The sequence below is a fragment of the Salvelinus alpinus genome, chromosome 13, assembly GCF_045679555.1.
Source record: "Salvelinus alpinus chromosome 13, SLU_Salpinus.1, whole genome shotgun sequence".
In the NCBI taxonomy this organism is placed as follows: Eukaryota; Metazoa; Chordata; class Actinopteri; order Salmoniformes; family Salmonidae; genus Salvelinus; species Salvelinus alpinus.
Genome location: NC_092098.1, coordinates 13,579,835 through 13,603,575, shown reverse-complemented (window position 1 = coordinate 13,603,575; position 23,741 = coordinate 13,579,835). Strand labels below are relative to the sequence as shown.

At 46.3% G+C, this 23,741-nt stretch overlaps 1 protein-coding gene across 3 annotated transcripts; it reads left to right on the top strand.

The window, feature by feature from the left end:
- The first annotated feature begins 308 nt into the window (after positions 1-308).
- Positions 309-23,132, top strand: LOC139537150 (GRB10-interacting GYF protein 1-like). Of its 3 annotated transcripts, none has more exons than XM_071338113.1 (26): positions 309-595; positions 3,787-4,207; positions 4,429-4,493; positions 6,520-6,567; positions 6,690-6,819; positions 7,211-7,306; positions 7,506-7,623; positions 9,185-9,299; positions 9,463-9,662; positions 9,758-9,942; positions 10,048-10,150; positions 10,248-10,403; positions 10,565-10,710; positions 10,848-11,088; positions 12,815-12,981; positions 13,297-13,394; positions 13,470-13,570; positions 15,615-15,688; positions 15,776-16,117; positions 16,439-16,614; positions 16,759-16,916; positions 17,077-17,246; positions 18,721-18,768; positions 18,913-19,021; positions 19,233-21,900; positions 22,320-23,132. In XM_071338113.1, the coding sequence occupies exons 3-25, from the start codon at positions 4,459-4,461 to the stop codon at positions 19,298-19,300; spliced, it is 3,084 nt and encodes a 1,027-aa protein (XP_071194214.1). In that variant the 5' UTR covers positions 309-595; positions 3,787-4,207; positions 4,429-4,458; the 3' UTR covers positions 19,301-21,900; positions 22,320-23,132. The 3 variants fall into 3 exon arrangements, with proteins under 3 accessions (XP_071194214.1, XP_071194213.1, XP_071194215.1); XM_071338112.1 differs by having other exon boundaries at positions 12,815-13,014; XM_071338114.1 differs by lacking the exon at positions 6,520-6,567 and having other exon boundaries at positions 12,815-13,014.
- The last annotated feature ends 609 nt before the right edge of the window (positions 23,133-23,741 follow it).

The following is a 23,741-nucleotide window of genomic DNA, read 5'->3' as shown; positions in this document are numbered from 1 at the left end:
TACTTGCACATGGTTACAACTCTGTATATAGCCATAATATGACATTTGAAATGTCCTTATTCCTTTGGAACTTTTGTGAGTGTAATATTTATTTTTTATTTCACTTTTGTTTATAATTTATTTCACTTGCTTTGGCACTGTAAACATATGTTTCCCATGCCAATAAAGCCGTTTGAACTGAATTGAGAGAAAGGCATGTTTATCCCACTCCAGCCCGAGAGGTGGCGGTTATACACCAATAACTAGTTTGTCCATCGCGCGAATTCTTGACAGAAGAAAAAACACAGCTGTCAAATGAAGCAAGGAGGGCGGCCATTTTTCTAAAACACAAACAAGAAGAGAAAGCGAGTTGTGAGAATATTCGCAGCGAATGTTGGTCAGAGGAAAGTATAGCTAATTAATCAAACGTTCAACAAGTAGTTGAAAGGAAGTACCCTTAACATATACAGATCGTTGCGAAATACATGTATATGTTAACTGGATTTAACTAGTTACATTTCAATTTCGGAAAATTTGCAGCTACCAGCTAGCTAGGTTGTAGCTGGCTAGCTGGCTACTTGGCTGGCTAGCTAGTGCGACCAGCTTTCAACGAAAGGTGAGTGTCGAATTTGGAACAATTATGTACGTAAACGTTTTCTTCTGCAATGGAATATATTGCAATGTTTACTGCTTGGAATAATCTAACGTTCTCCTTTTTTTCATGTTGGATTGTGTCAAGATAGTTAACATTGTCCGCACACTGTGCAGCAATGTTAGCTACGTTAGGTAGTTAGGCATTCGTTAGTAAACAAGCTAACGTTAGCTAGGAAAAGTACAGGCCAAAGCCGCGGGCTAAAGTTGAGATGTAGCCTGCGCGAGACGAGTGGGCGGAGTGGGTGAAGGGCTGCTCACTGCTTTCCATTGTTAATCCTCTTGTTAACTACTTACCTCTATTATTCAAATAGGTTAGCTAGCTAGCTACACATACGGTGGTACATTTTAGCAAGCTGGTTCAATTAGCTAAATGCTCTGACGCCACTTCAAATTAAACTCAAACGTTCACTGACATGCGCCTACTATCTGAAGTGATTTGTTCGAATGTGTAAATAGCTAACTGACAAGTTAACTAAGAGTAAGATGGTGTGCCATCTAACGTTAGCCAAGTTAACTAATTGTACCTGACTGAATCACTCCATGGTGAAGGAAGTTTCTGAACTCCACAACAACGGAGTGGAGCAGAGACCAGGCTTTGTGGAATTCTGCTCCGTGTACAGCGATTCGCACGAGTAATACTAAAAAATAATCTATGATTAAATGCTTACTTTGTACGTATGTTTCTCCTCTGTGGTTCCGTGCCTTTTCATTAACTTTAAATTAAATACAACCACCGACTTGCCAGTTGATATTCAACTGGCATTTGCAGAGTTGCCATCTTGGAGCAACAGTAACCTAACAGTTGTATTTGATTAACGTTTACTGATGTAACTATGGATTTCAGAAAACATAGGTACGTAACTACAGAGGGCAAACATAGGTACAAGGTAAGTTTCATAAAGTACTGACCTTGGGCGAATCGATGTAGTCTCAGCTGAATTCCACAAAGCCTGGTCTCTGCGCCATTCAGCTTTGGAGTTCATCAGGAACTTCCTTCACTGGAGTTTAGTCGGCTAATTTAATTGAAGTTAATAGATAACACCACTATTGCATTGAGTGCATTTTAGCTTTGCTAACTTTTATTTGAGCTAAATGGCAACGTTTGTGTATTATCTCCGAAGAACAAGTTGGTTGTGACTTGTTTGTTATTGCAAAGTTAGCCAGCTAGCTAACTTAACTAGCCTATGTGTTAGTGTTTAGTTGCCATAGTTAGCTAGCTACTTTAGTTGGCTCTGAATAGTTTACAAACCGAGGTCAGGGTTAATGAAGTTGGCCTTCATCTCAATAGTGTTTGATTGCGGCCCACGATTTGGGGTGTTCCCACATGTAGGCATTCCTGCATCTGCAGGAACCCCCCCACCTGGCAGCCCATTGGTGTGTGCCTGTGTTTAAGTGACACTTGATATTCTGGATTTCCCCTGATTGTCAATGTGATTTAATGTGGTTCAAAAGGAAAATAAAAAGTATTATCAGGGTTTTTCATTTAGGCTGTCATTGTAGTATAATGTGCAATGTTTTACCTTAAAATTGATGTGTTATCTGTTAGATAGCAGATGTAACAGATATACCAGCCACCAACCCCTCTCTTTATCAAAGCTGTGAGGAAATTATGTACTACATAAACAGACCCAAATGCCCTCGCCGTAATGTTAACAGAACTGCGGGAAAGCAGTGGTCAGCAGGCGGGGGCGAAGGACAGTCTACCTGTGTCCTGGCTAGCGAACTACCGGTGTTGCTCCCGCCTGTATAACGTTACCAGAGCACGTGCTTAAAATGGGAGCACGTGCCAATAAACGTATATAAAGGGGTTCAAGAACCCCCACGTGCAGGAACGCCCTGACTTGCTGCCCGCAATCACGATACTCAGTGGAGTTGAGTGGTGACTCGACTACATCGACTCGACTACATCGACTCGACTACATCGACTCGACTACATCGACTCGACTACATCGACTCGACTACATCGACTCGGTATCAGTCCATACTTGCAAAAATTTCCATTCTACCTATGTTTGTTCTGTTTTCTTTCGGTTCTGCAGTCTGTCGTTTTTGATAACTTAATTCTATGTGACCTGTGTCAAATTGCACCGTGCAATTTGGGGGGGGGGGGGGGGTGTATAATTTGTGGAACGTTTCAACAGGAGTCTCTTCCAAAATCTTTGTAAATAACATGGTTGCCAACAAACAACGCATACAAAGTTGTATAGCGGCAGAATAAGATGCCAGGTAGAGAGTGGGCAATTTTGTTGAGTTTTTCACTCACCACATTTATTCCGAAAATGTCTGTCCTCACTTAAGAATAAGCTACGTGATGAGTTGATGCCTATTCGGCAGATAGTTAGCTAGGTGAATTGATCATGCTACTTTGTATGCATTGTTTGTTGGCATCCTTGTTATTTACAAAGATTTTGGAACAGATTCTTGTTGGAACGTTCCACAAATTATACCTACCCAGCAGTGGGAATTGGCAGGGACCTGCCTGTGGTGTGTGCATGGGAGAGAGAAAAGTAGCCACTGACTCGAGCTAGTTAGACAACCTATGACATTTTCAAGTTTGTCTATCATCCCATCTGGCAGTGCCGGTCTTTAATGTATCAAATCCATGTAAATAAAAAATACTTTAAAATAGCCAGGTGTTAGCGAGTTGAGGATATTTTTCTGCACTCCCCGTCCTTATCTACATCAACTCCATTCAGATTAAACACCTGTTGGTTACTGGTTGTAGCCTACTCTTTCTCATTTAGGTGACTTAATTCCATAATTTACATTACATTGATTAGTTATCTCCCACTTTACATTGCTACACTCTGACTGTGGTGCCAACAACAACAAGCTACATGGGTGAAACCTGTGAAGGCTGTACGGTATGTCTTTTTATGGGGCGCAGGTCACAACTAACGGCGTAGTTGCGAATTCTTGGCTAGCCTTTATCTAAGCAAGGAGAAATGTACTGTGCATTTGTGGTCACATTGTACGAACGGTCAATGAAATGTATGCGACTAAAGTGAAAACCCTTCTGTTATAATAATCCTCTCTACCTTTCTGCAGATTTGGTCAGTATTCTTTGGTTGCTGAACACTCAATTTGCCATTTTGTGAACACTGAATTGAATATCTTGTTCTCTCTGTCGCTCGCTTTCTGTTGTTTCCCCAGGTGTTTGGAGGAAAGGGAGGGAAAATAGACCCTGAGGAAATAATCAAGCAGGAGTAGGACAGTGAGAAGTGGAAGGAATAATACATGCCTGTGAAGATGACATTTGTCTCTCCCTGTGCAGCCGCTGTTCTTCACAATATTGCTTCATAGTCATTATTATGATCAACTCCAATGTTGATGTAATTGCTGGTGCTGTTTGTCCATGAAAATTTAGTTTTTGTTTATTTTTGATAGCTGTCACATTTGACCTCCTCCGTCACCTCACCCAACTCCTTTCCCTGAGCCTGGCAGCTATTTGCTCAGCATATCAAATTTGTGTGGTCTGAACAATCCCACTCTAAACCACTGCACACAGAAGAACCAAGTAGCCTTTAACTCCCTCATCGAATCTGGACGAAACTGGTCCAGTCCTCTGGACAAGGTTAGAGCGCTACTCACTCTGTAAAATTGCCCAGACAGATTGTGATAACGTTGTGTCATAGATGTGGATGTTGGGGATATATGTTATTTGGGACAAGTCTTTGAACTGTGTAGTACAAGATATAGTATTTTATTACTCCTGAAGTGGACAGTTGATTGTATGATTATGATGTGGCTCCATGTCATGATATGGTCTGACTGACACCCATGTTGTGCCAACAGAAGCCTTGAGCTCCAGTTGAAGAGAGGAGTATGACTGCTGAAACACTTAACTTCGGCCCAGAATGGTGACATATCTCTTCCTTCTCTAAAGTGGTCATTCCTTTTTCCTCCCTGCTTACCTTCCTAGCCCATAAATAACTCTTGTTTTTCATTGACTTGGTCTTATGTCAGTAAATTAAAGCACATCTTCACTATTTTAGGGCCCCCCCATACTCCCTGTCTTTCACATCTCGCCTCCCCCTTAATCCCTGTCTTTCACGTCTCGCCTCCCCCTTAATCCCTGTCTTTCACGTCTCGCCTCCCCCTTACTCCCAGTCCTTCACGTCTTCCCCCATACTCCTCGTTCTTCACGTCGTCTCTCCCCCCGTTACTCCACGTCCTTCACGTCGTCTCTCCCCCCGTTACTCCCCGTCCTTCACGTCTCCCCCCATACTCCTCGTTCTTCACGTCGTCTCTCCCCCTGTTACTCCACGTCCTTCACGTCGTCTCTCCCCCTGTTACTCCCCGTCCTTCGCGTCGTCTCTCCCCCTGTTACTCCCCGTCCTTCGCGTCGTCTCTCCCCCGTTACTCCCCGTCCTTCGCGTCGTCTCTCCCCCGTTACTCCCCGTCCTTCGCGTCGTCTCTCCCCCGTTACTCCCCGTCCTTCGCGTCGTCTCTCCCCCGTTACTCCCCGTCCTTCGCGTCGTCTCTCCCCCGTTACTCCCCGTCCTTCGCGTCGTCTCTCCCCCGTTACTCCCCGTCCTTCGCGTCGTCTCTCCCCCGTTACTCCCCGTCCTTCGCGTCGTCTCTCCCCCGTTACTCCCCGTCCTTCGCGTCGTCTCTCCCCCGTTACTCCCCGTCCTTCGCGTCGTCTCTCCCCCGTTACTCCCCGTCCTTCGCGTCGTCTCTCCCCCGTTACTCCCCGTCCTTCGCGTCGTCTCTCCCCCGTTACTCCCCGTCCTTCGCGTCGTCTCTCCCCCGTTACTCCCCGTCCTTCGCGTCGTCTCTCCCCCGTTACTCCCCGTCCTTCGCGTCGTCTCTCCCCCGTTACTCCCCGTCCTTCGCGTCGTCTCTCCCCCGTTACTCCCCGTCCTTCGCGTCGTCTCTCCCCCGTTACTCCCCGTCCTTCGCGTCGTCTCTCCCCCGTTACTCCCCGTCCTTCGCGTCGTCTCTCCCCCGTTACTCCCCGTCCTTCGCGTCGTCTCTCCCCCGTTACTCCCCGTCCTTCGCGTCGTCTCTCCCCCGTTACTCCCCGTCCTTCGCGTCGTCTCTCCCCCGTTACTCCCCGTCCTTCGCGTCGTCTCTCCCCCGTTACTCCCCGTCCTTCGCGTCGTCTCTCCCCCGTTTCCCCGTCTTCGCGTCGTCCTTCACGTCGTCTCTCCCCCGTTACTCCCCGTCCTTCACGTCGTCTCTCCCCCGTTACTCCCCGTCCTTCACGTCGTCTCTCCCCCGTTACTCCCCGTCCTTCACGTCGTCTCTCCCCCGTTACTCCCCGTCCTTCATGTCTCCCCCGTTACTCCCCGTCCTTCACGTCTCCCCCGTTACTCCCCGTCCTTCACGTCTCCCCCGTTAGTCCCCGTCCTTCACGTCTCTCCCCCGTTACTCCCCGTCTCTCCCCCGTTAGTCCCCGTCCTTCGCGTCGTCTCTCCCCCGTTAGTCCCCGTCCTTCACGTCTGTCCTCTCCGTTACTCCTTCTTTCACTTCTCTCCTCCCTCCTTTCTTCCTCATTTACTCCTTCTCAACACCAGCGAACACACTGCATTCTTTCCTTCCACATTTTCTCCTTCCCCATTGTCTTGTTTTCAGAATGAGTGCATGACCTGTCATTTAAAATTTTAGAATATACAGAAAAGAGAAATCATTTTGTTTTCAACTTGTATATAGCGAACTTAAATAATAGGATGCCTCCAGTTCTCCTTGAGAAATGCCTCACTCGGGATGTTTTTGCAACTTGGACTTCTCATCCCTCCAATCATTCAATAGAACACCACAAACATAAATTCTTGCTATGTTGCCAACAACTCAACATATCCAGATTGTACTAAAAGCTAATCCTCACCCGTGGTGTATTGTGTACTGTATTTTCATTTTGCTCCTGCTTGTTGCCCTTAGTTGTCTAGGGGAAGATAATGGGCGATGCATATCCAACCTAAACTTGAGGTGAAGATAAATAAATGGATATGCTCATACACATGGCCCAGTACTATTATGTCAGTAATAATGATTGCATTTGAAGTGTTATTGATGCATGGATTGTACTTATGGAGATTTCTTGTCCCCAGGCTCCGTGCACTATCCAGAGGGGGGTGTGTGACGTCCCCCCCTCCTTCTCCAGCCATGCCAAAGTCCAAGTTGGCTGATTACCGCTATGGCCGCGAGGAGATGCTAGCACTTTATATCAAAGATAACAAGGTGAGCTTATGTACAGTAATGTGTGATTCACTCTTTCTTAATGAAGATTCCAATACAGGTGTTTATATTAAAGATTGCTGGCTGGCTATGACTAATGGACATGAAGTAGTGCTGCGACGATGCCAGTATTCCAATATTTTTTTCCATGGCAAAAAGGACAACACGAAGCAGACAACTCTTTGGTCTTTTAAAAACCTGCTCTATGCAAAATATTGTGTGCTTAAACTTGGAAAGTATGCCTCTGGATGACCACGTCTGTTTCCCACAACAGGGCTGTTTTCTTGAAGTTTAGTCCGCTTCGTGTTTTGTTTCCTTGCCACGATACTAACGAGGATCACGATACTGGTATCGTCCCAGCCCTAGTATGAAGTAAAGCAAACTGTGTTGTCAGCCCCCAGAGGACATGCAGGATAAGGAGTTTGCTGCTATCATGCAGGATGAGCCTGTGCAGCCTTTGGCCCTGGAGCCTCTAACTGAGGAGGAGCAGGTGAGACTGCAGGAGATATAGGAGCTGTTAGTGAGTCAGAGGTTCACCGCTTTGATGCACTGAAGCATTCAACTCTCTCATCTCAGCTCTTAGATGCTACTTTTACCCACAATGTGCTGATCAGATCCTGCTTCACTGTAGGTTGACAAAACGTCATTCAACGTTAACGTCATCGACCCTCCCGCCTTTTGTTCTGCAGAGAAACTTCTCCATGTCTGTGAACAGTGTGGCTGTGCTGAGGCTGATGGGAAAGGGAGGCGGGGCTGCCCCTGTAGGCGTGGCTAGGGGCCGTGGAGGATGCATCAGAGGAGGTAGAGGTCAGTCACCACCTGGAGTGATCAGGACGGTGCAACTCTACATATAGAAATGTATTCACTAACCAGCAGATCAGACCCGCTTACATACAGCTGCACTAGGGTCGGACAGGCTTCTTGTGTAGAATTAAACACTGCGGCGCCGGTGCGAGATATGGCTCGGAAAACGCACCTCGATCCAGGGATGAGAAATGCATTGTACTCTGAATTGTCCCATTAAAACCTCTACGGGATTGGTGCCCCTAAACTGGGACGGTTGTTACTAACGTGTGCTAATGTGACTAGAATGTTGTATGCAACAGACAACTTTCTGGGACTTAGACATGTCTTTTATGTGGGCAGAAAGCTTAAATTCTTGTTAATCCAGCTGCAGTGTCCACTTAACAGTAGCTATTACAGTGAAAAAATACTATGCTATTGTTTGAGGAGAGTGCACAACAACTTTTTATCAAGGCGACTTGTTTGATGCATTCACCTCTGAAGGTAAATGATGTACTTCAATAATCTTGCTCTGATTTGTCATCCAGAGGGTCCCGGAGATAAATTGTATCATAGTTTTGTTTGATAAAATACATTTTTATGTTCAAATGTAAGAACTGGGGTCTACAGTTTGACCCCACTGCTGTCTCTGGCTCCACATCCACCCCGCCCGGCCATCTAGTGTATAAGCTAATGATCCATGTATGACATTCCTGGGAGTGTGTAAACTTAAATGTTTTATTACCATAGCGTTTTTGTATGTTCTCTATACTTCTATACTTGAAAATGTATCAATTGGCCAATTCGGCACATTTGGGAAAACTCCTGGCAGACTTGGTACACAATATTGTGTAGTAATGTAGTCTGGATCAGTCTGAAACGTTGCACACACTGCTGCTGTCTGCTGGCCAAAATCTAAATTACACCTCTTGCATGTCAATTTTTTTTTAAAACACATGTTTTTTGTTTTGTATTATATTTGACCAGATCTGTTATATTCTCCTACATTAATTTCACATTGCCACAAACTTCAGTGTTTCCTTTCAAATGGTATCAAGAACATGCATGTCCTTGCTACAGGCAGTTAGATTTGAGTATGTAATTTTAGGCGAAAATTGAAAAAAAGGGTACATATCTCTTACACCGAGATTGAACGACTGCTTGTTTATTTGGAAAATTGCCCTTTTCGTTCTAATGCTTGGTAGCAGGAGCCACAGCAGTCATTTTGGAAATGGCAGTGTCAGCCAATCATCTCCTTTGTTGTTCAATGTGACATGGCATTCCATAATGGCTGCTGTGGCTACTGCTAACTAGCATGAGTATGAAAAGGGCAGTTTATTTAACTAGCAGTCGTTCAATCTCAGTGTAACAGTTGAGATAATGGGACAACTTGGAGTACAGGGCATTTCTCATTCTTGGATTGAGATACGTTTTCTGCGCCATATCTCACGCCGGCTCTGCGGTTTCTTTATCTACACAGGAACCCCGTCCGACCCTAGTGGAGCTGTAAGCAAGCAGGTCAGATCTGCTGGCTATGTATTCTCCTGCTGAATGTGCCCTAGAATGGATTTATGTGTTTGGGTAGGGAGAGGGAGAGGTGAAGGTGCATTCTACCAAAGAGCTCCTGGAGGTCCTGATGAAGGAGAGGTGGGCTTCGGTCGTGGCCGAGAAATGCTCCGCAGCCAAAGCTGGGATGACCGGTAGGCTCACTGTCATGTTGCTTTCATTGTCCTAAACTACACTGCCGTCATCCCCAGATGGTTATCATTCAATCATATTGATGGTTATTGTGTATGTTTAGTTTTCCATATTCTAGACTGAAGGTCTTAAACTATCCCGTTAACTGGTCTTTCCGTCTGTCAGAGCTGAGAGGCCAAGGTTTGAGAAGCCAATCAGGTGTGCTGAAGTAGTGCGTCCAGGGTTCGAAGAGGCGGGGCCTCTGGGCAGGAAGGACTCCTGGCGTGCCGACAGCGACAACTGGCGTACCCTCCGAGAGGAGGAGGAAGAGGCAGCAGCAGGAGGAGAGCAGCCAGCCTGGAGAGTTGCAGGATCCCGTCGTGATGGTACATACACGCATATAACCACTCATACACCCTCTACCCAGAATGCATTTGTGCATGTTTCCCCATGTCTGATGGAGACTCCCTCAACAACACAGATGGAGGTCCTCGTTCTGCAGGCTGGCGTGATCGTGGCGGCCGGAGGAAGTTTGAGTTTGACTTCCGTGACGGCGAGGGCCCCCGCAGGGAATCCGACAGGGACGGCCTTCCTGAGTGGTGCACCGAAGAGGAGGATGGAGAGATGGGAACCTTTGACTCCTCTGGGGCCTTCATGTGCATCAAGGTGCGTGTGTCTGTTGGCCTGCTGTCATATCCGTCTGTGTTTGTCAGTGTGTGTATTTGCATGTTATTTGTACGTCTATTCTGAGCCTTGTGCTTGTCCAAGCAGAAAGACTGTAAGGACACCATCACTGAAGAGGATCTGGAGTTTGAAGCTCTGGAGGAAGAGGAGGAGAATGATCAGGGAGGCAAGGACAACTACGCTGACAGAGGTTAGACTGGATGCTTTCCCTGGCTTTAGTGAAACGATTAACAGAAGACTTTATATGCATTTATAGAAGACCTTCTCCCTCTACTCCTTTCATCTAGATGAATGTGAAGCAGCAGGTGAGGGAGAAGATAAGTACAAGACTCCTTCTCCTCCTGCCATCTCTGGCTCTCCACCTTCAGACTCTCTTCCTGCCCCCTGCGCCACACAGGCACCCATCTCCCATCCCGCCAAAACGAACTATGTGCCCGCTGAAGGTAAATATTGAATTACTGATGTTGTGAAGCATCTTCACTGTGTTTTGTGTGCATCAGTTGGTATCTGCTCCAGAAGATGTTTCACCTGTATGATCAGTAGTGGCCCTATTACAGTAGTACATGTTTCATCCTCTCTACCCCTGTTCTCTCTGGTCTCACAGGCTGCCCACTTCCAGGGAGTGGTGTGCAGCTCAGCCCAGACCCCCCCTCCACCACCTCCAGCCTGATGCCTCCTCCCTCCGGATCTCTCCTCCCCTCAACAGGGGGAGAAGCGGAGGAGGATGAAGGCATGAAGCACCTGCAACAGGTACGAGGCGGGTTGCATTACCCTGTAAATTTGATTGGACGGTCAATACCAGATCTATTGTCAGGCTTACGATTACGCTTGTATACTGGGGCATGCATGTGTGACGTAAATGTTCATATTTGTTTTCTCCCTTGTAGGAGGCTGAAAAGATGGTGGCCTCACTGCAGGACACGTCCCTTGAGGAGGAGTGTTTCACTCAAGCACTACAGGAGAGCCACACCATCACCTCTCACTCTCACACACACCCAGCCCCACACTCACACACGCACGCCGCTGGACACACACACTCTCACTCGACCCATAGGGACTCTGCCCTGCCCCTCTCCCACGAGGCAGCCATGAAGTGGTTCTACAAGGACCCCCAGGGAGAGATCCAAGGTAGACACATGCATTTTTAGATATACACTGCTCAAAAAAATAAAGGGAACACAAACAACACAATGTAACTCCAAGTCAATCACACTTCTGTGAAATCAAACTGTCCACTTAGGAAGCAACACTGATTGACAATAAATTTCACATGCTGTTGTGCAAATGGAATAGACAAAAGGTGGAAATTATAGGCAATTAGCAAGACACCCCCAAAAAAGGAGTGATTCTGCAGGTGGTGACCACAGACAACTTCTCAGTTCCTATGCTTCCTGGCTGATGTTTTGGTCACTTTTGAATGCTGGCGGTGCTCTCACTCTAGTGGTAGTATGAGACGGAGTCTACAACCCACACAAGTGGCTCAGGTAGTGCAGTTCATCCAGGATGGCACATCAATGCGAGCTGTGGCAAAAAGGTTTGCTGTGTCTGTCAGCGTAGTGTCCAGAGCATGGAGGCGCTACCAGGAGACAGGCCAGTACATCAGGAGACGTGGAGGAGGCCGTAGGAGGGCAACAACCCAGCAGCAGGACCGCTACCTCCGCCTTTGTGCAAGGAGGTGCACTGCCAGAGCCCTGCAAAATGACCTCCAGCAGGCCACAAATGTGCATGTGTCTGCTCAAACGGTCAGAAACAGACTCCATGAGGGCCCGACGTCCACAGGTGGGGGTTGTGCTTACAGCCCAGCACCGTGCAGGACGTTTGGCATTTGCCAGAGAACACCAAGATTGGCAAATTCGCCACTGGCGCCCTGTGCTCTTCACAGATGAAAGCAGGTTCACACTGAGCACATGAGCACGTGACAGACGTGACAGATTCTGGAGACGCCGTGGAGAATGTTCTGCTGCCTGCAACATCCTCCAGCATGACCGGTTTGGCGGTGGGTCAGTCATGGTGTGGGGTGGCATTTCTTTGTGGGGCCGCACAGCCCTCCATGTGCTCGCCAGAGGTAGCCTGACTGCCATTAGGTACCGAGATGAGATCCTCAGACCCCTTGTGAGACCATATGCTGACATATGCACATTTGTGTTCTGCTGGAGGTCATTTTGCAGGGCTCTGGCAGTGTACCTCCTTGCACAAAGGCGGAGGTAGCGGTCCTGCTGCTGGGTTGTTGCCCTCCTACGGCCTCCTCCACGTCTCCTGATGTACTGGCCTGTCTCCTGGTAGCGCCTCCATGCTCTGGACACTACGCTGACAGACACAGCAAACCTTTTTGCCACAGCTCGCATTGATGTGCCATCCTGGATGAACTGCACTACCTGAGCCACTTGTGTGGGTTGTAGACTCCGTCTCATGCTACCACTAGAGTGAGAGCACCGCCAGCATTCAAAAGTGACCAAAACATCAGCCAGGAAGCATAGGAACTGAGAAGTGGTCTGTGGTCACCACCTGCAGAATCACTCCTTTTTTGGGGGTGTCTTGCTAATTGCCTATAATTTCCACCTTTTGTCTATTCCATTTGCACAACAGCATGTGAAATGTATTGTCAATCAGTGTTGCTTCCTAAGTGGACAGTTTGATTTCATAGAAGTGTGATTGACTTGGAGTTACATTGTGTTGTTTAAGTGTTCCCTTTATTTTTTTGAGCAGTGTATATGTGCACACGCATACGTTCAGGGATTTAAAAAAATGTATTTCTACATTTATATACATATCACTACTTGTTGCTTATAATATCTTACAGATACTTTATCACATTGTCATCTTGTTTTGGCATAACCATGTCTTCCCGGTCCAGGTCCCTTCTCCACGGTGGAGATGTGTGAGTGGTTCCAGGCCGGCTACTTCACCATGACCCTGCTGGTAAAGAGGGGTTGTGATGAGGGCTTCCAACCCCTGGGTGACGTCATCAAAATGTGGGGCCGCGTGCCCTTCTCCCCCGGCCCCTCCCCCCCGCCCCTCCTGGTGAGACAGCCCCCACCATCTCGGGGGTCCTCTGTGAGTCAACGAGCACACGTCTGTCTGGGTGTTTCTTGTTTCTGTTCACTGGTTAGTTGGTTAAGTACCGCAAAGGCAGATACTTTACTGTGGTAAACTTATTTTCTGTGAGGAATTTATAGCAGGGTACCTCATTGGCCTAGGCAAAATCTACTGAAGCGCTCCTGTAGCTCTAACATGTCTATCAGAGCAGATAATCAGTAGCATAGTGGTGTGCTTGGGTGTTGTCTGGAGTTGTGGTACGGTCAGTATGGTAACCCTGTAGGTCATGTTATTCTCTAGGGCAATATGGACCAGGAGCTGCTGAAGAAACATTTGGAGCAGGCAGCCACTGCAGCTCTATACCAGCAACTACAGATGAGGTTCCAGCACATGAACAGGTAGACACACACACACACACGCACACACACACACACACACAATATATGTGAGTGTACTAATATGTGTATTTGCAGGAGTGGAGATTCTAGCATGATGCCCTCGATGAACAGGTCCATGTCAGTACCTGATAATGGGTCCATGTGGGACATGCATACCTCGGCCTCCCAGCAGTCAGGTACTGAAGAGGAACACGATGCTTCCTCCCTGCTTCACATAAACCTTTATAAAGCACACTTTATGCAGATGCGGTCAAATATACACTGCTCAAAAAAATAAAGGGAACACTAAAATTACACATCCTAGATCTGAATGAATGAAATATTCTTATTAAATACTTTTTTCTTTACATAGTTGAATGTGCTGACAACAAAATCACACAAAAATGACCAATGGAAATCAAATCAACCCATGGAGGTCTGGATTTGGAGTCACACTCAAAATTAAAGTGGAAAACCACACTACAGGCTGATCCAACTTTGATGTAATGTCCTTAAAACAAGTCAAAATGAGGCTCAGTAGTGTGTGTGGCCTCCACGTGCCTGTATGACCTCCCTACAACGCCTGGGCATGCTCCTGATGAGGTGGCGGATGGTCTCCTGAGGGATCTCCTCCCAGACCTGGACTAAAGCATCCGCCAACTCCTGGACAGTCTGTGGTGCAACGTGGCGTTGGTGGATGGAGCGAGACATGATGTCCCAGATGTGCTCAATTGGATTCAGGTCTGGGGAACGGGCGGGCTAGTCCATAGCATCAATGCCTTCCTCTTGCAGGAACTGCTGACACACTCCAGCCACATGAGGTCTAGCATTGTCTTGCATTAGGAGCAACCCAGGGCCAACCGCACCAGCATATGGTCTCACAAGGGGTCTGAGGATCTCATCTCGGTACCTAATGGCAGTCAGGCTACCTCTGGTGAGCACATGGAGGGCTGTGCGGCCCCCCAAAGAAATGCCACCCCACACCATGACTGACCCACCGCCAAACCGGTCATGCTGGAGGATGTTGCAGGCAGCAGAACGTTCTCCACGGCGTCGCCAGACTGTCACGTCTGTCACATGTGCTCAGTGTGAACCTGCTTTCATCTGTGAAGAGCACAGGGCGCCATTGGCAAATTTGCCAATCTTGGTGTTCTCTGGCAAATGCCAAACGTCCTGCACGGTGTTGGGCTGTAAGCACAACCCCCACCTGTGGATGTCGGGCTCTCATACCACCCTCATGGAGTCTGTTTCTGACCGTTTGAGCAAACACATGCACATTTGTGGCCTGCTGGAGGTCATTTTGCAGGGCTCTGGCAGTGCTCCTCCTTGCACAAAGGCGGAGGTAGCGGTCCTGCTGCTGGGTTGTTGCCCTCCTACGGCCTCCTCCACGTCTCCTGATGTACTGGCCTGTCTCCTGGTAGCGCCTCCATGCTCTGGACACTACGCTGACAGACACAGCAAACCTTCTTGCCACAGCTCGCATTGATGTGCCATCCTGGATGAGCTGCACTACCTGAGCCACTTGTGTGGGTTGTAGACTCCGTCTCATGCTACCACTAGAGTGAAAGCACCGCCAGCATTCAAAAGTGACCAAAACATCAGCCAGGAAGCATAGGAACTAAGAAGTGGTCTGTGGTCACCACCTGCAGAACCACTCCTTTATTGGGGGTGTCTTGCTAATTGCCTATAATTTCCACCTGTTGTCTATTCCATTTGCACAACAGCATGTGAAATTTATTGTCAATCAGTGTTGCTTCCTAAGTGGACAGTTTGATTTCACAGAAGTGTGATTGACTTGGAGTTACATTGTGTTGTATAAGTGTTCCCTTTATTTTTTTGAGCAGTGTATATTGGCACCCAGCGTGATTTGCTTTTTCCTCTAGAATAAGTTTGAATTAAACTTTTTTTGTGTTCAAGAATATTTGATTTACAAATGCACAGGACAACAACAAAAGTCTAAACTCGTGACGATTTTTAACTTAATTAAAGTGGCCTTGGTAAAATGTTAAATTATAATTAATTTTGTTGGAGGCAAGTGATTCTCAGCAAGTGTAGTTTATCCTACTTGTAGTAATTTGCAGGTTTTCAACCAGTTTTGAAGAGACTATTCTGCTCCAAACGCACTCAATATGTCATATCCGCCCACACTGATGCACCTCAGCTATACATATATTTATTCACGCAGATGTCCTTGTACATATTGTCATTGTATGGCAGTAATGTGTTTGTGGCCCTTTCTAGGTGGTGATGCCAACCTATGGGACTTAACCATGAGTCATTCCACTCAGGGGCCATCTCTGGAGCAGCTACAGAAGGTACTGTCTTCGTTTTGTTTTTTCTCGGTCTCCCTGTCTCTCTCTGTCTGACTCTCTCTCTCTGTGTGTTCATCTGCTGTACCGCAGCTCCAGGACCGGCGTGAGGCTGAACTCAGGGCCAAGCGAGAGGAGGAGGAGCGGAAGCGGCAGGTCGAGAAGAGGAGGCAGCAGGAGGAACAGAAGAGGCGTGATGAGGAGGAGCTGTACAGGCGTAAGCAGCAGTGTCGGCAGCAGCAGGAGCTGATCATGAAGCTGCTGCAGCAGGCCCAGCCCGGGGCCCCAGGGTGTGTCTCTGGGTCAGGGTGGAGTGGCTCCCAGGCCTCAGCCCTCTCCAAACAAGGCAAGAGCCTCGGCCTGCTGGAGCTGGAGACCGAGAGGCTGCTCAAACAGCAGGCCCAGCACCAGAGGGCCCAGCATCAGAGAGAAAGGGTGAGGAGAGACACACAACCCCAAAACCTTTACATGGGCTGTCCTGTCAAGTATATTCCATTTCAAAGCAGGGATTAATTGACACAAGTAGTAGTTTCCTGAGAATAAATGTGTAATCTGAGGATATTTATTACAATGCCCATATGAATAAATAAAATAAAAATTCCTGTGTCAAATCGCCCGTTGGCAAACCCATCCCTTTTGGGATTAATTGACACAAACGTAACAATAATTCACTGTGATCATTCAGTCATTATTCTTGTGGTGTTCTCTGCAGTGCGAACACTAGTGACCGATGTTCCTCTGTTCTCTCTCCCCCAGCATGGAGGCTTGTCTATGGGCCAGTGGGGTGAGGGGTCTGTGGGCATGTGGTCTGGTGGGGGCATGGAGCCCAAAGGCAGCTCTGGAGGGATGGGTGTCTGGGAGGAGGCTGTGAAGAACCAAAACAGCCTCCGCAATATGGGCATGAAGAACAGCCGCAGCAGCCCATCTCTCAGGTACTCCGCTCTGTGTGCGCGCTCACGCTGTGTGCATGTAAACCTCTGTTTAAAGCCGCGTGTTAACATTTTGTATGCATGTAAACTGTTCGAAGGCCTACGTTTCTGTATGTGTGTAATGGTCGTTTCCGTGTCCCCCTGCAGTGAGCAGTACATGCTGAGGAAGAAGCGTACAGAGGAGGAGGACAAGCTGCTGAAACTGCTGCAGGGCATGAAGCCCCAGGATGGCTTCACCACCTGGTGTGAACAGATGCTACACGCACTCAACACCTCCGCTAACAACTCCTCCTCCTCACTGGACGGTAACGAACGCACTCCTTTCCTACATCACTGGATCTGTTTAATGTCACCACTGACCTTCACACCTACACAAACATCTCCTTAGTGGCCTGACTCCAGCACTTGGCCATTCTCTTTCCCCCTGGGGTTAAGTATAAATGTCTGTTGTCGTCCTCTGAGCAGTGGCAACCATCGTGGCCTACCTGAAGGAGGTGGAGTCTCCCTACGAGGTCCATGACTTTATCCGCTCCTACTTGGGCGACACCGTGGAAGCCAAAGAGTTCGCCAAGCAGTTCCTGGAGCGCCGAGCCAAACAGAAAGCCAACCACCAGAGACAACAGCAGCAACAACAGGTGTGTGTTGTATGTATTCTGAACAAAAATATAAAGGTAACATGTCAAATGTTGGTTTCATGTGCTGAAATAAAAGATCCCAAAAATGTTCCATATACACAAAAGGCTTGTTTCTCTCAAATGTTGTGAACAAATGTGTTTACATCCCTGTTAGTAAGCATTTAGCCTTTGCCAAGATAATCTACCTACCTGACTGGTGTGGCATATCAAGAAGCTGATTAAACAGCAATCATTACACAGGTGCACCTTGTGCAGGTGACAAAAGGCCACTCTAAAATGTGCAGTTTTGTGTCACAACACAATGCCACAGATGTCTCAAGTTTTGAGGGAGCGTGCAATTGGCATGCTGACTGCAGGAATGTCCACCAGAGCTTTGGCCAGAGGATTTAATGTTCATTTATCTACCATAAGCCACCTTTGGCAGTATGTCCAACCGGCCTCACAACCACAGACCATGTGTCACCATGCCAGCCCAAGACCTCCACATCCGGATTCATCACCTGCAGGATCATCTGAGACCAGCCACAGACAGCTGATGAAACTGAGTTTGCGCATGCACAGAATTTCTGCACAAACAGTCAGAAACCGTCTCAAGGAAGTTCATCTGCATGCTCGTCGTTCTCACCAGTGTCTTGACCTGACTGCAGTTCGGTGTTGTAACTGGTTTCAGAGGACAAATGCTCACCTACGATGACCACTGGCATGCTGGAGAAGTGTGCTCTTCACGGATGAATCCCGGTTTCAACTGTACCGGGCAGATGGCGTCGTGTGGGCGAGCGGTTTGCTGATGTCAACATTGTAAACGAAGTGCCCCATGGTGGGGTTATGTTATGGGCTGGCATGGGCTGGCATAAGCTATGGACAACGAAAGCGATTGCATTTTATAAATGGAAATTTGAATGCAGAGATACCGTGACGAGATCCTGAGGCCCATTGTCGTGCCATTCATCCGCCGCCATCACCTCATGTTTCAGCATCATAATGCACGGCCCAATGTCGCAAGGATCTGAACACAATTCCTGGAAGCTGAATGTCCCAATTCTTCCATGGCCTGCATATACTCACCAGACGTGTCACCCGTTGAGCATGTTTGGGATGCTCTGGATCGACGTGTACATCGGCGTGTTCCAGTTCCTGACAATATCCAGCAACTTTGCAGTCATTGATGAGGAGTGGGACAACGGTCCACAGGCCACAATCAACAGCCTGATCAACTATGCGAAGGAGATGTTGTGCTGCATGAGGCAAATGGTGGTCACACCAGACACCTTAAAAAATATATATATATATTTTTATCTGACCAACAGATGCATATGTTTATTCCCAATCATGTGAAATCCATAGATTACGGCCTAATTAATTTCAATTGACTGATTTCCTTATATGAACTGTAAATTGTTGCATTTATATTTTCTGTGTGGTTGTGTATGCGTAGAAGACCTTATCATTAACCACCATCCCTCTCCCTCACCAGCTATCAAAAGAAGTTTCAGGGCTGTCCATGAACAACTTTCCTATCCAGGTAGGCTCTGTCCTCAGGTCATGACCATTTGGTCATCAACATGCGTTTGTTTTCTTGATGTAATCACATCTATACTCTTCTCATGCTATACACCACTTATTTGGTTGAGCAAAACCCTTATTATGATGCCCTCTCCCTATGTAGTCCATGTTCCAGGCAGCCCAGATGGGAAAGGGAGGAATGTATGACAGCCAGGCTGCAAAGATGAAGAAGAAACAGACCATGATGCTTCACTCTGACCCTAGCATCTTAGGTATTCAGACACTCGGTCAATAATAATACACGCAGTACATTTATTAAATGTCTCTCAGCACAGTAAAAACAAAACTGTACATGGAGTTCAAGTATTGTGTATTTGTTTGTGTATACCGGTAACCTGGGAGAGGGTAACTTTCCAACTGAAAGGTAGTAGATTCCATATTAGTTGTGGATATAGAGATGAACTGTGGTGTTTCGTCCTGCAGGATATTCATTCCTGGGCGCTGGGGAGAGGATGAACCTGGGCGAGATGGAAACAGTGGAGGATTATTGATCCACAGCATCTACCTGAATCCACCTGAGGCCTTACACCTGGATTAAAACACACACTGACACACACACAAACACTCACCTACACCCACACAGACAATGACGAATGTGCACTGCTGAGCTACTTTGCCCCCTCATAGATGAGGACCTGGTAAAGTAGTGTTTTCGCTCATCTCTGTGTGTGGGGGGGGGGGTGTGCAGAGGAGTACCCTCCTGCACTTCTTACAGTTAAGCACCTTAAACTAAACTAATGCACTTTATCACGGGGTTTCAATATTTGAAATTAAGTTTTGCCAGTTTGTTTTCTTGTTTTTAGGATGCAAAATGTGCATATTGTGTCTACAATACGATTACACACATGTGGATGTGTGTGCAAAAATACCTAAGGAACTGGAGGTTACATCTCCAATAATGTGGGGTGATGAGGATTTCTTTTGGAAAGTATGTTCTTTGTTTTCTTTATAAAAAAAAAAAGTTTTTATATAAAATGTAAAGCTATAAGAAATTGCATTTTATTAAGAAAAAAACTTGAAGGTTTGCACTTAGAAAAACAAAAAAAAATTGTTGTAGATAAGTAGTGGAAGAAATTATGTTTCTTTGAATGCTGGTGGGTTTGTGTGGTAGACTTAAAGCCTGCACAATTTTTATTGCTTACAGAGATGCATAAAAGGCCATGTTTTTACTTTGTTCCATGAAACTTTTTTACTTTGAAGAATGTATGCAATGTGTGCCCATGTCAGATGTATATGAGTGATTGGTAGCCAATGAATGTGTGTGTTCTTTTGTACATGGAATCTGTGAGTGGAGAGGGCTCTTTTCAACCAATCTTTCACCAGCTCCTCATCCCCTAAATGAAGGTTTTTTGCTTTGGTGTCCAGTTACCTGACTGGTCGTCTGTGTTTTGTCATTGGTGCATTGCTGCCCTCATTCTCCTTCATGGTGAGTCACGAAGGTCCATGGGCTCTGATTCGCTGATACAACTGTGAAAACAGATCTTATAATTCAAGGCAGATTTCCGAGGTGTATTTTACTGCAGTTAAGTCACACTCGTTTAAAGAACCATGAAAAGTTCTGTTTAATCATTCTCTTCCTTGTGGTTATGAGAGTTGGTAAGACCAGAGTAGTCCCTTGCATTTTCCAAGGGGATCTATTGCCTTTAACGACATGTCAGTGTTGAGGTCTTGCTTTCCTGCTTCCAGGCAGTTTTGCAGACGATTGCCACTGCGTATGTTAACCCTAGTATTGATAGCTAGAGTCCTGTCTTTTTGTTGCTTTTTGAATAGAATGTCAGTTTTTAAACAAAGTGAAAGTATTTGGACTTGATATGGAGCACTTTTGAGGCTGCTACACTATTGTATTTTTATATATATATTTTTTTTTGCCTCGTAATTATTTTTACCTCAAAAAAAATATCTGGGGGTGGAAATGAATGTATTCCAAAAACTGAAATGTATAACAGTGCATTGATATGAAGCCAGACTTTAAACAAATCTTTTGGAGCTAATGAGTAGAGTTGTGCTGATGAAGTATTAGAATCCCTGAAGATGAGCTACTGTAAATGAAACCGAGGTGGACACGGCTGAACACTGCCTTCTCTTACTGCTCTCTGAGAAACTCTTCCTAATAAGATGAAGACATCTGTCCACCGCCATGTTGTCGTCCTCGATACAACACACACACAAGGAACTAGCATGGAAAATGTAGCAGTCGTGTTTTTTTTTTAAAGAAAAATTTGTCTCCTTTTTATCTTTGAATGTCTGGGTTGCTACTATTCATGAATTTAGTTTTTGAAGATGTGGGCAGAGGAATGATCGGTACGTCATCAGCAAACTGAAACAATCTTCGCTTTAACCGGTCTGGATTATATTTTTAATGAAAAAAGAAAGGCAAAAAAAAGAATTTTATCAAGCAGAAAAGGAGAATGGATAATATTTTTGGGAGGCATCATTTGATGCCATTGGTTGGAGTGAGATGGAGAGAACCTGAGATGGGCAGTGAGGGGTCAAAAATCAGACTCCTTTCCCTCTCTCCTTGTACCTCCAACAGAGACTTGTTCATCAGGCCGGCCTCCTGGCGTCCTTGCCCTGGCTGATTTCCCCCCCCCCTTTTACAAAATGCTGTGCTACGTGTCTCATGGGGTTTGCCAGGCTGGGACCATGTGACTGGAGGCTGCCTGATGTTAAATGGACTTCTAAAGAGAATTATTGAATGTTCTAGAAAATAAACTACTATAATGGAAAGAACATTTTTTTAAACACAGGCCTACAATTGGATCCCTTGAAATCCAAAACTACTGGACAATGGACTCATTGCTAAGGGTGGGGTCAGTCATGAAGCTTGTTCATCTTGTGCTTTTGTTGGGTCTAGCTGAACATTTATCAAATCACAGAACTGAGTGTTGGGATATGGACAGGTTTTTTGACTGCGTATGATGCCCCCGTCTCCTTGTATTTACTATTTTACTGGACAGTATTCCTCAAGGACTGCCTTTCCCTGGGCATTCTCCACAAGAAAAGACAACATTGAGGACGACCTTGACACAGAAGACCAGATTCTTCAGTATACCAGAACGATACTGCGCTGACCACCAGAGATTCACAGAAGGCAAGTTAACGATGTGACCATCTGTTTTTAGAAAGGGGCTCACTGGGGAAAATGTATATTCTTTGTTACAGATGTACTTTTTGTCGACTTTCTAGGTTACTATCTACCTGAAGTCCCACGTAGGACAGGTAGCGACACGGGGGAACTACATAAATTATTTGACTAGAGATCCTATTTAATAGGTTTGCTGTACCAATTGTAGTGATAGGTATTCAGTGGAGAGTTGGGTAATTAATAGCTTCTTCAGGATATGTGGCCATTTTAATGAGTTTGGACATTTAGGTATATCTGGATGTCTGGACAGCCCCTCTGTTCCTCATGCTATACCCAGGGGTTCTGGGATGTAATATTAGTTTATGAATCTATTATGATTGGGGTTACAGTGTTAAATCATCGTCTTAATAGTGTTGTTTCTGCAGGATACCTCATGGACACCACCACCTCATTGCTATGTCCATGTAGCGGCCTCTTTGCTGGACGACTGTCTGAGGTGTATTGGCGACTGAGGCCTGTGGGCTCTCATACCCTGTTGGACTGGGCTGTTCTGGACCACAGCTGGAAATGGGATGGTCTCAGAGGGGAGCAGACGGTAGAGGAGAGCCTCCCAGAAAGCAGCTTTGTCCCAGTCCTAGACTGAGGGTGAGAGAGAACCCAGCTGGCTAAGGTCTCAATCAGGAGTTAATACACACCTTGTGAACATGGACTCTCAAAATGACTGAACATATACAACTATGCTCATGGCCTGTTACATTCACACACATCTGGTTGGCAAGTTTCAACTCCTGGATGTAAATAGTGAACGATTAATTCCTCTTTACTCATTTTTGTTTGGTTATTTGGTTTTACTTGCCTTAAATGTACAGAATTAAATTGCCCATGTGTGATGTCCCCTTCCCCACCATCCCTAAGTAATATGCTTGACCTGGTGAAGTGTATCCAATGATTGCTGGCATTGGGTTGGTTTGGGACAACATTTGCCCTTCTAACAGAGCAGTACAATTGCAGTAATGGGGATTGAAGTGAGTGCTGTAAAAAGAAAAATATAATGCTAAAGCTATTAGAGGAATGTCTGTCATGCAGAATTGGTTCATTCGTTTTGGGGAAAGTGTTATGGGTTTTGACTCTTGCTGCTCGACCACAGCAGAATTTGAGATGGGGAGGGGGGGCATTGTGTATATAGTTTTCCTTTTGAATAGACGTGTTACAGAATAAATAAACTGTGTGGAATGCAATATGAATGTGTTGTCTACTACGCTATTACATATTGTTTTAAAGGGAAGACCGACTAACAGGACGTCCTTTCCCGACGATTCCACAAGTTGAATTGCCGCTGTTCGTCGACGCTCAGCTGGTGATCTACTGCGCACGTCCGACGTTCTTGGTGGTCGGTCTTACCTCTTACATATTACCAAAGACTGTACAATATGTGATATTACGCTGCCTGCGGTTTTAAATGTTGCCCACGTGGGGGCATGGTAGGTTCAGTTTTGTTGTCCTATACTCTGCACTTTACTCCGCTCTTTTTTCTGCTTTCCCAATCATGAAACTACTGGAAATGAGTCGCTGAGTTATATTATAAATGAATAGCATCTGTTACAGAATAACGGCTAGGGGAGCTACAAGCTTGTTACTGCACATCGGGCATTTCTTAACCAACATTTGACACGGCATCTGCCACAATAGTTGGGGCAAAATATGTTGGTTATAGGCTACATGCCCTTTCACTATGTTCCTTGGCCACTGTCGGCATTAGACAATCCGAAGTCTACCTGTCGCTGCCATAATGGCGAAAGGAGGAAATACACGTGGGAAGTTGTTCCGATTCGTGTGTTATACTGATT

Coding starts and splice junctions, on each gene's coding strand:
- LOC139537150 (XM_071338112.1), top strand. CDS start 4,459: ATGACTGCTGAAACACTTAACTTCGGCCCAGAATG. Junction 16,118..16,438: donor CCCAGCATCAGAGAGAAAGG/GTGAGGAGAGAC, acceptor TCTCTCCCCCAG/CATGGAGGCTTGTCTATGGG. Junction 17,247..18,720: donor GACAACAGCAGCAACAACAG/GTGTGTGTTGTA, acceptor CTCCCTCACCAG/CTATCAAAAGAAGTTTCAGG.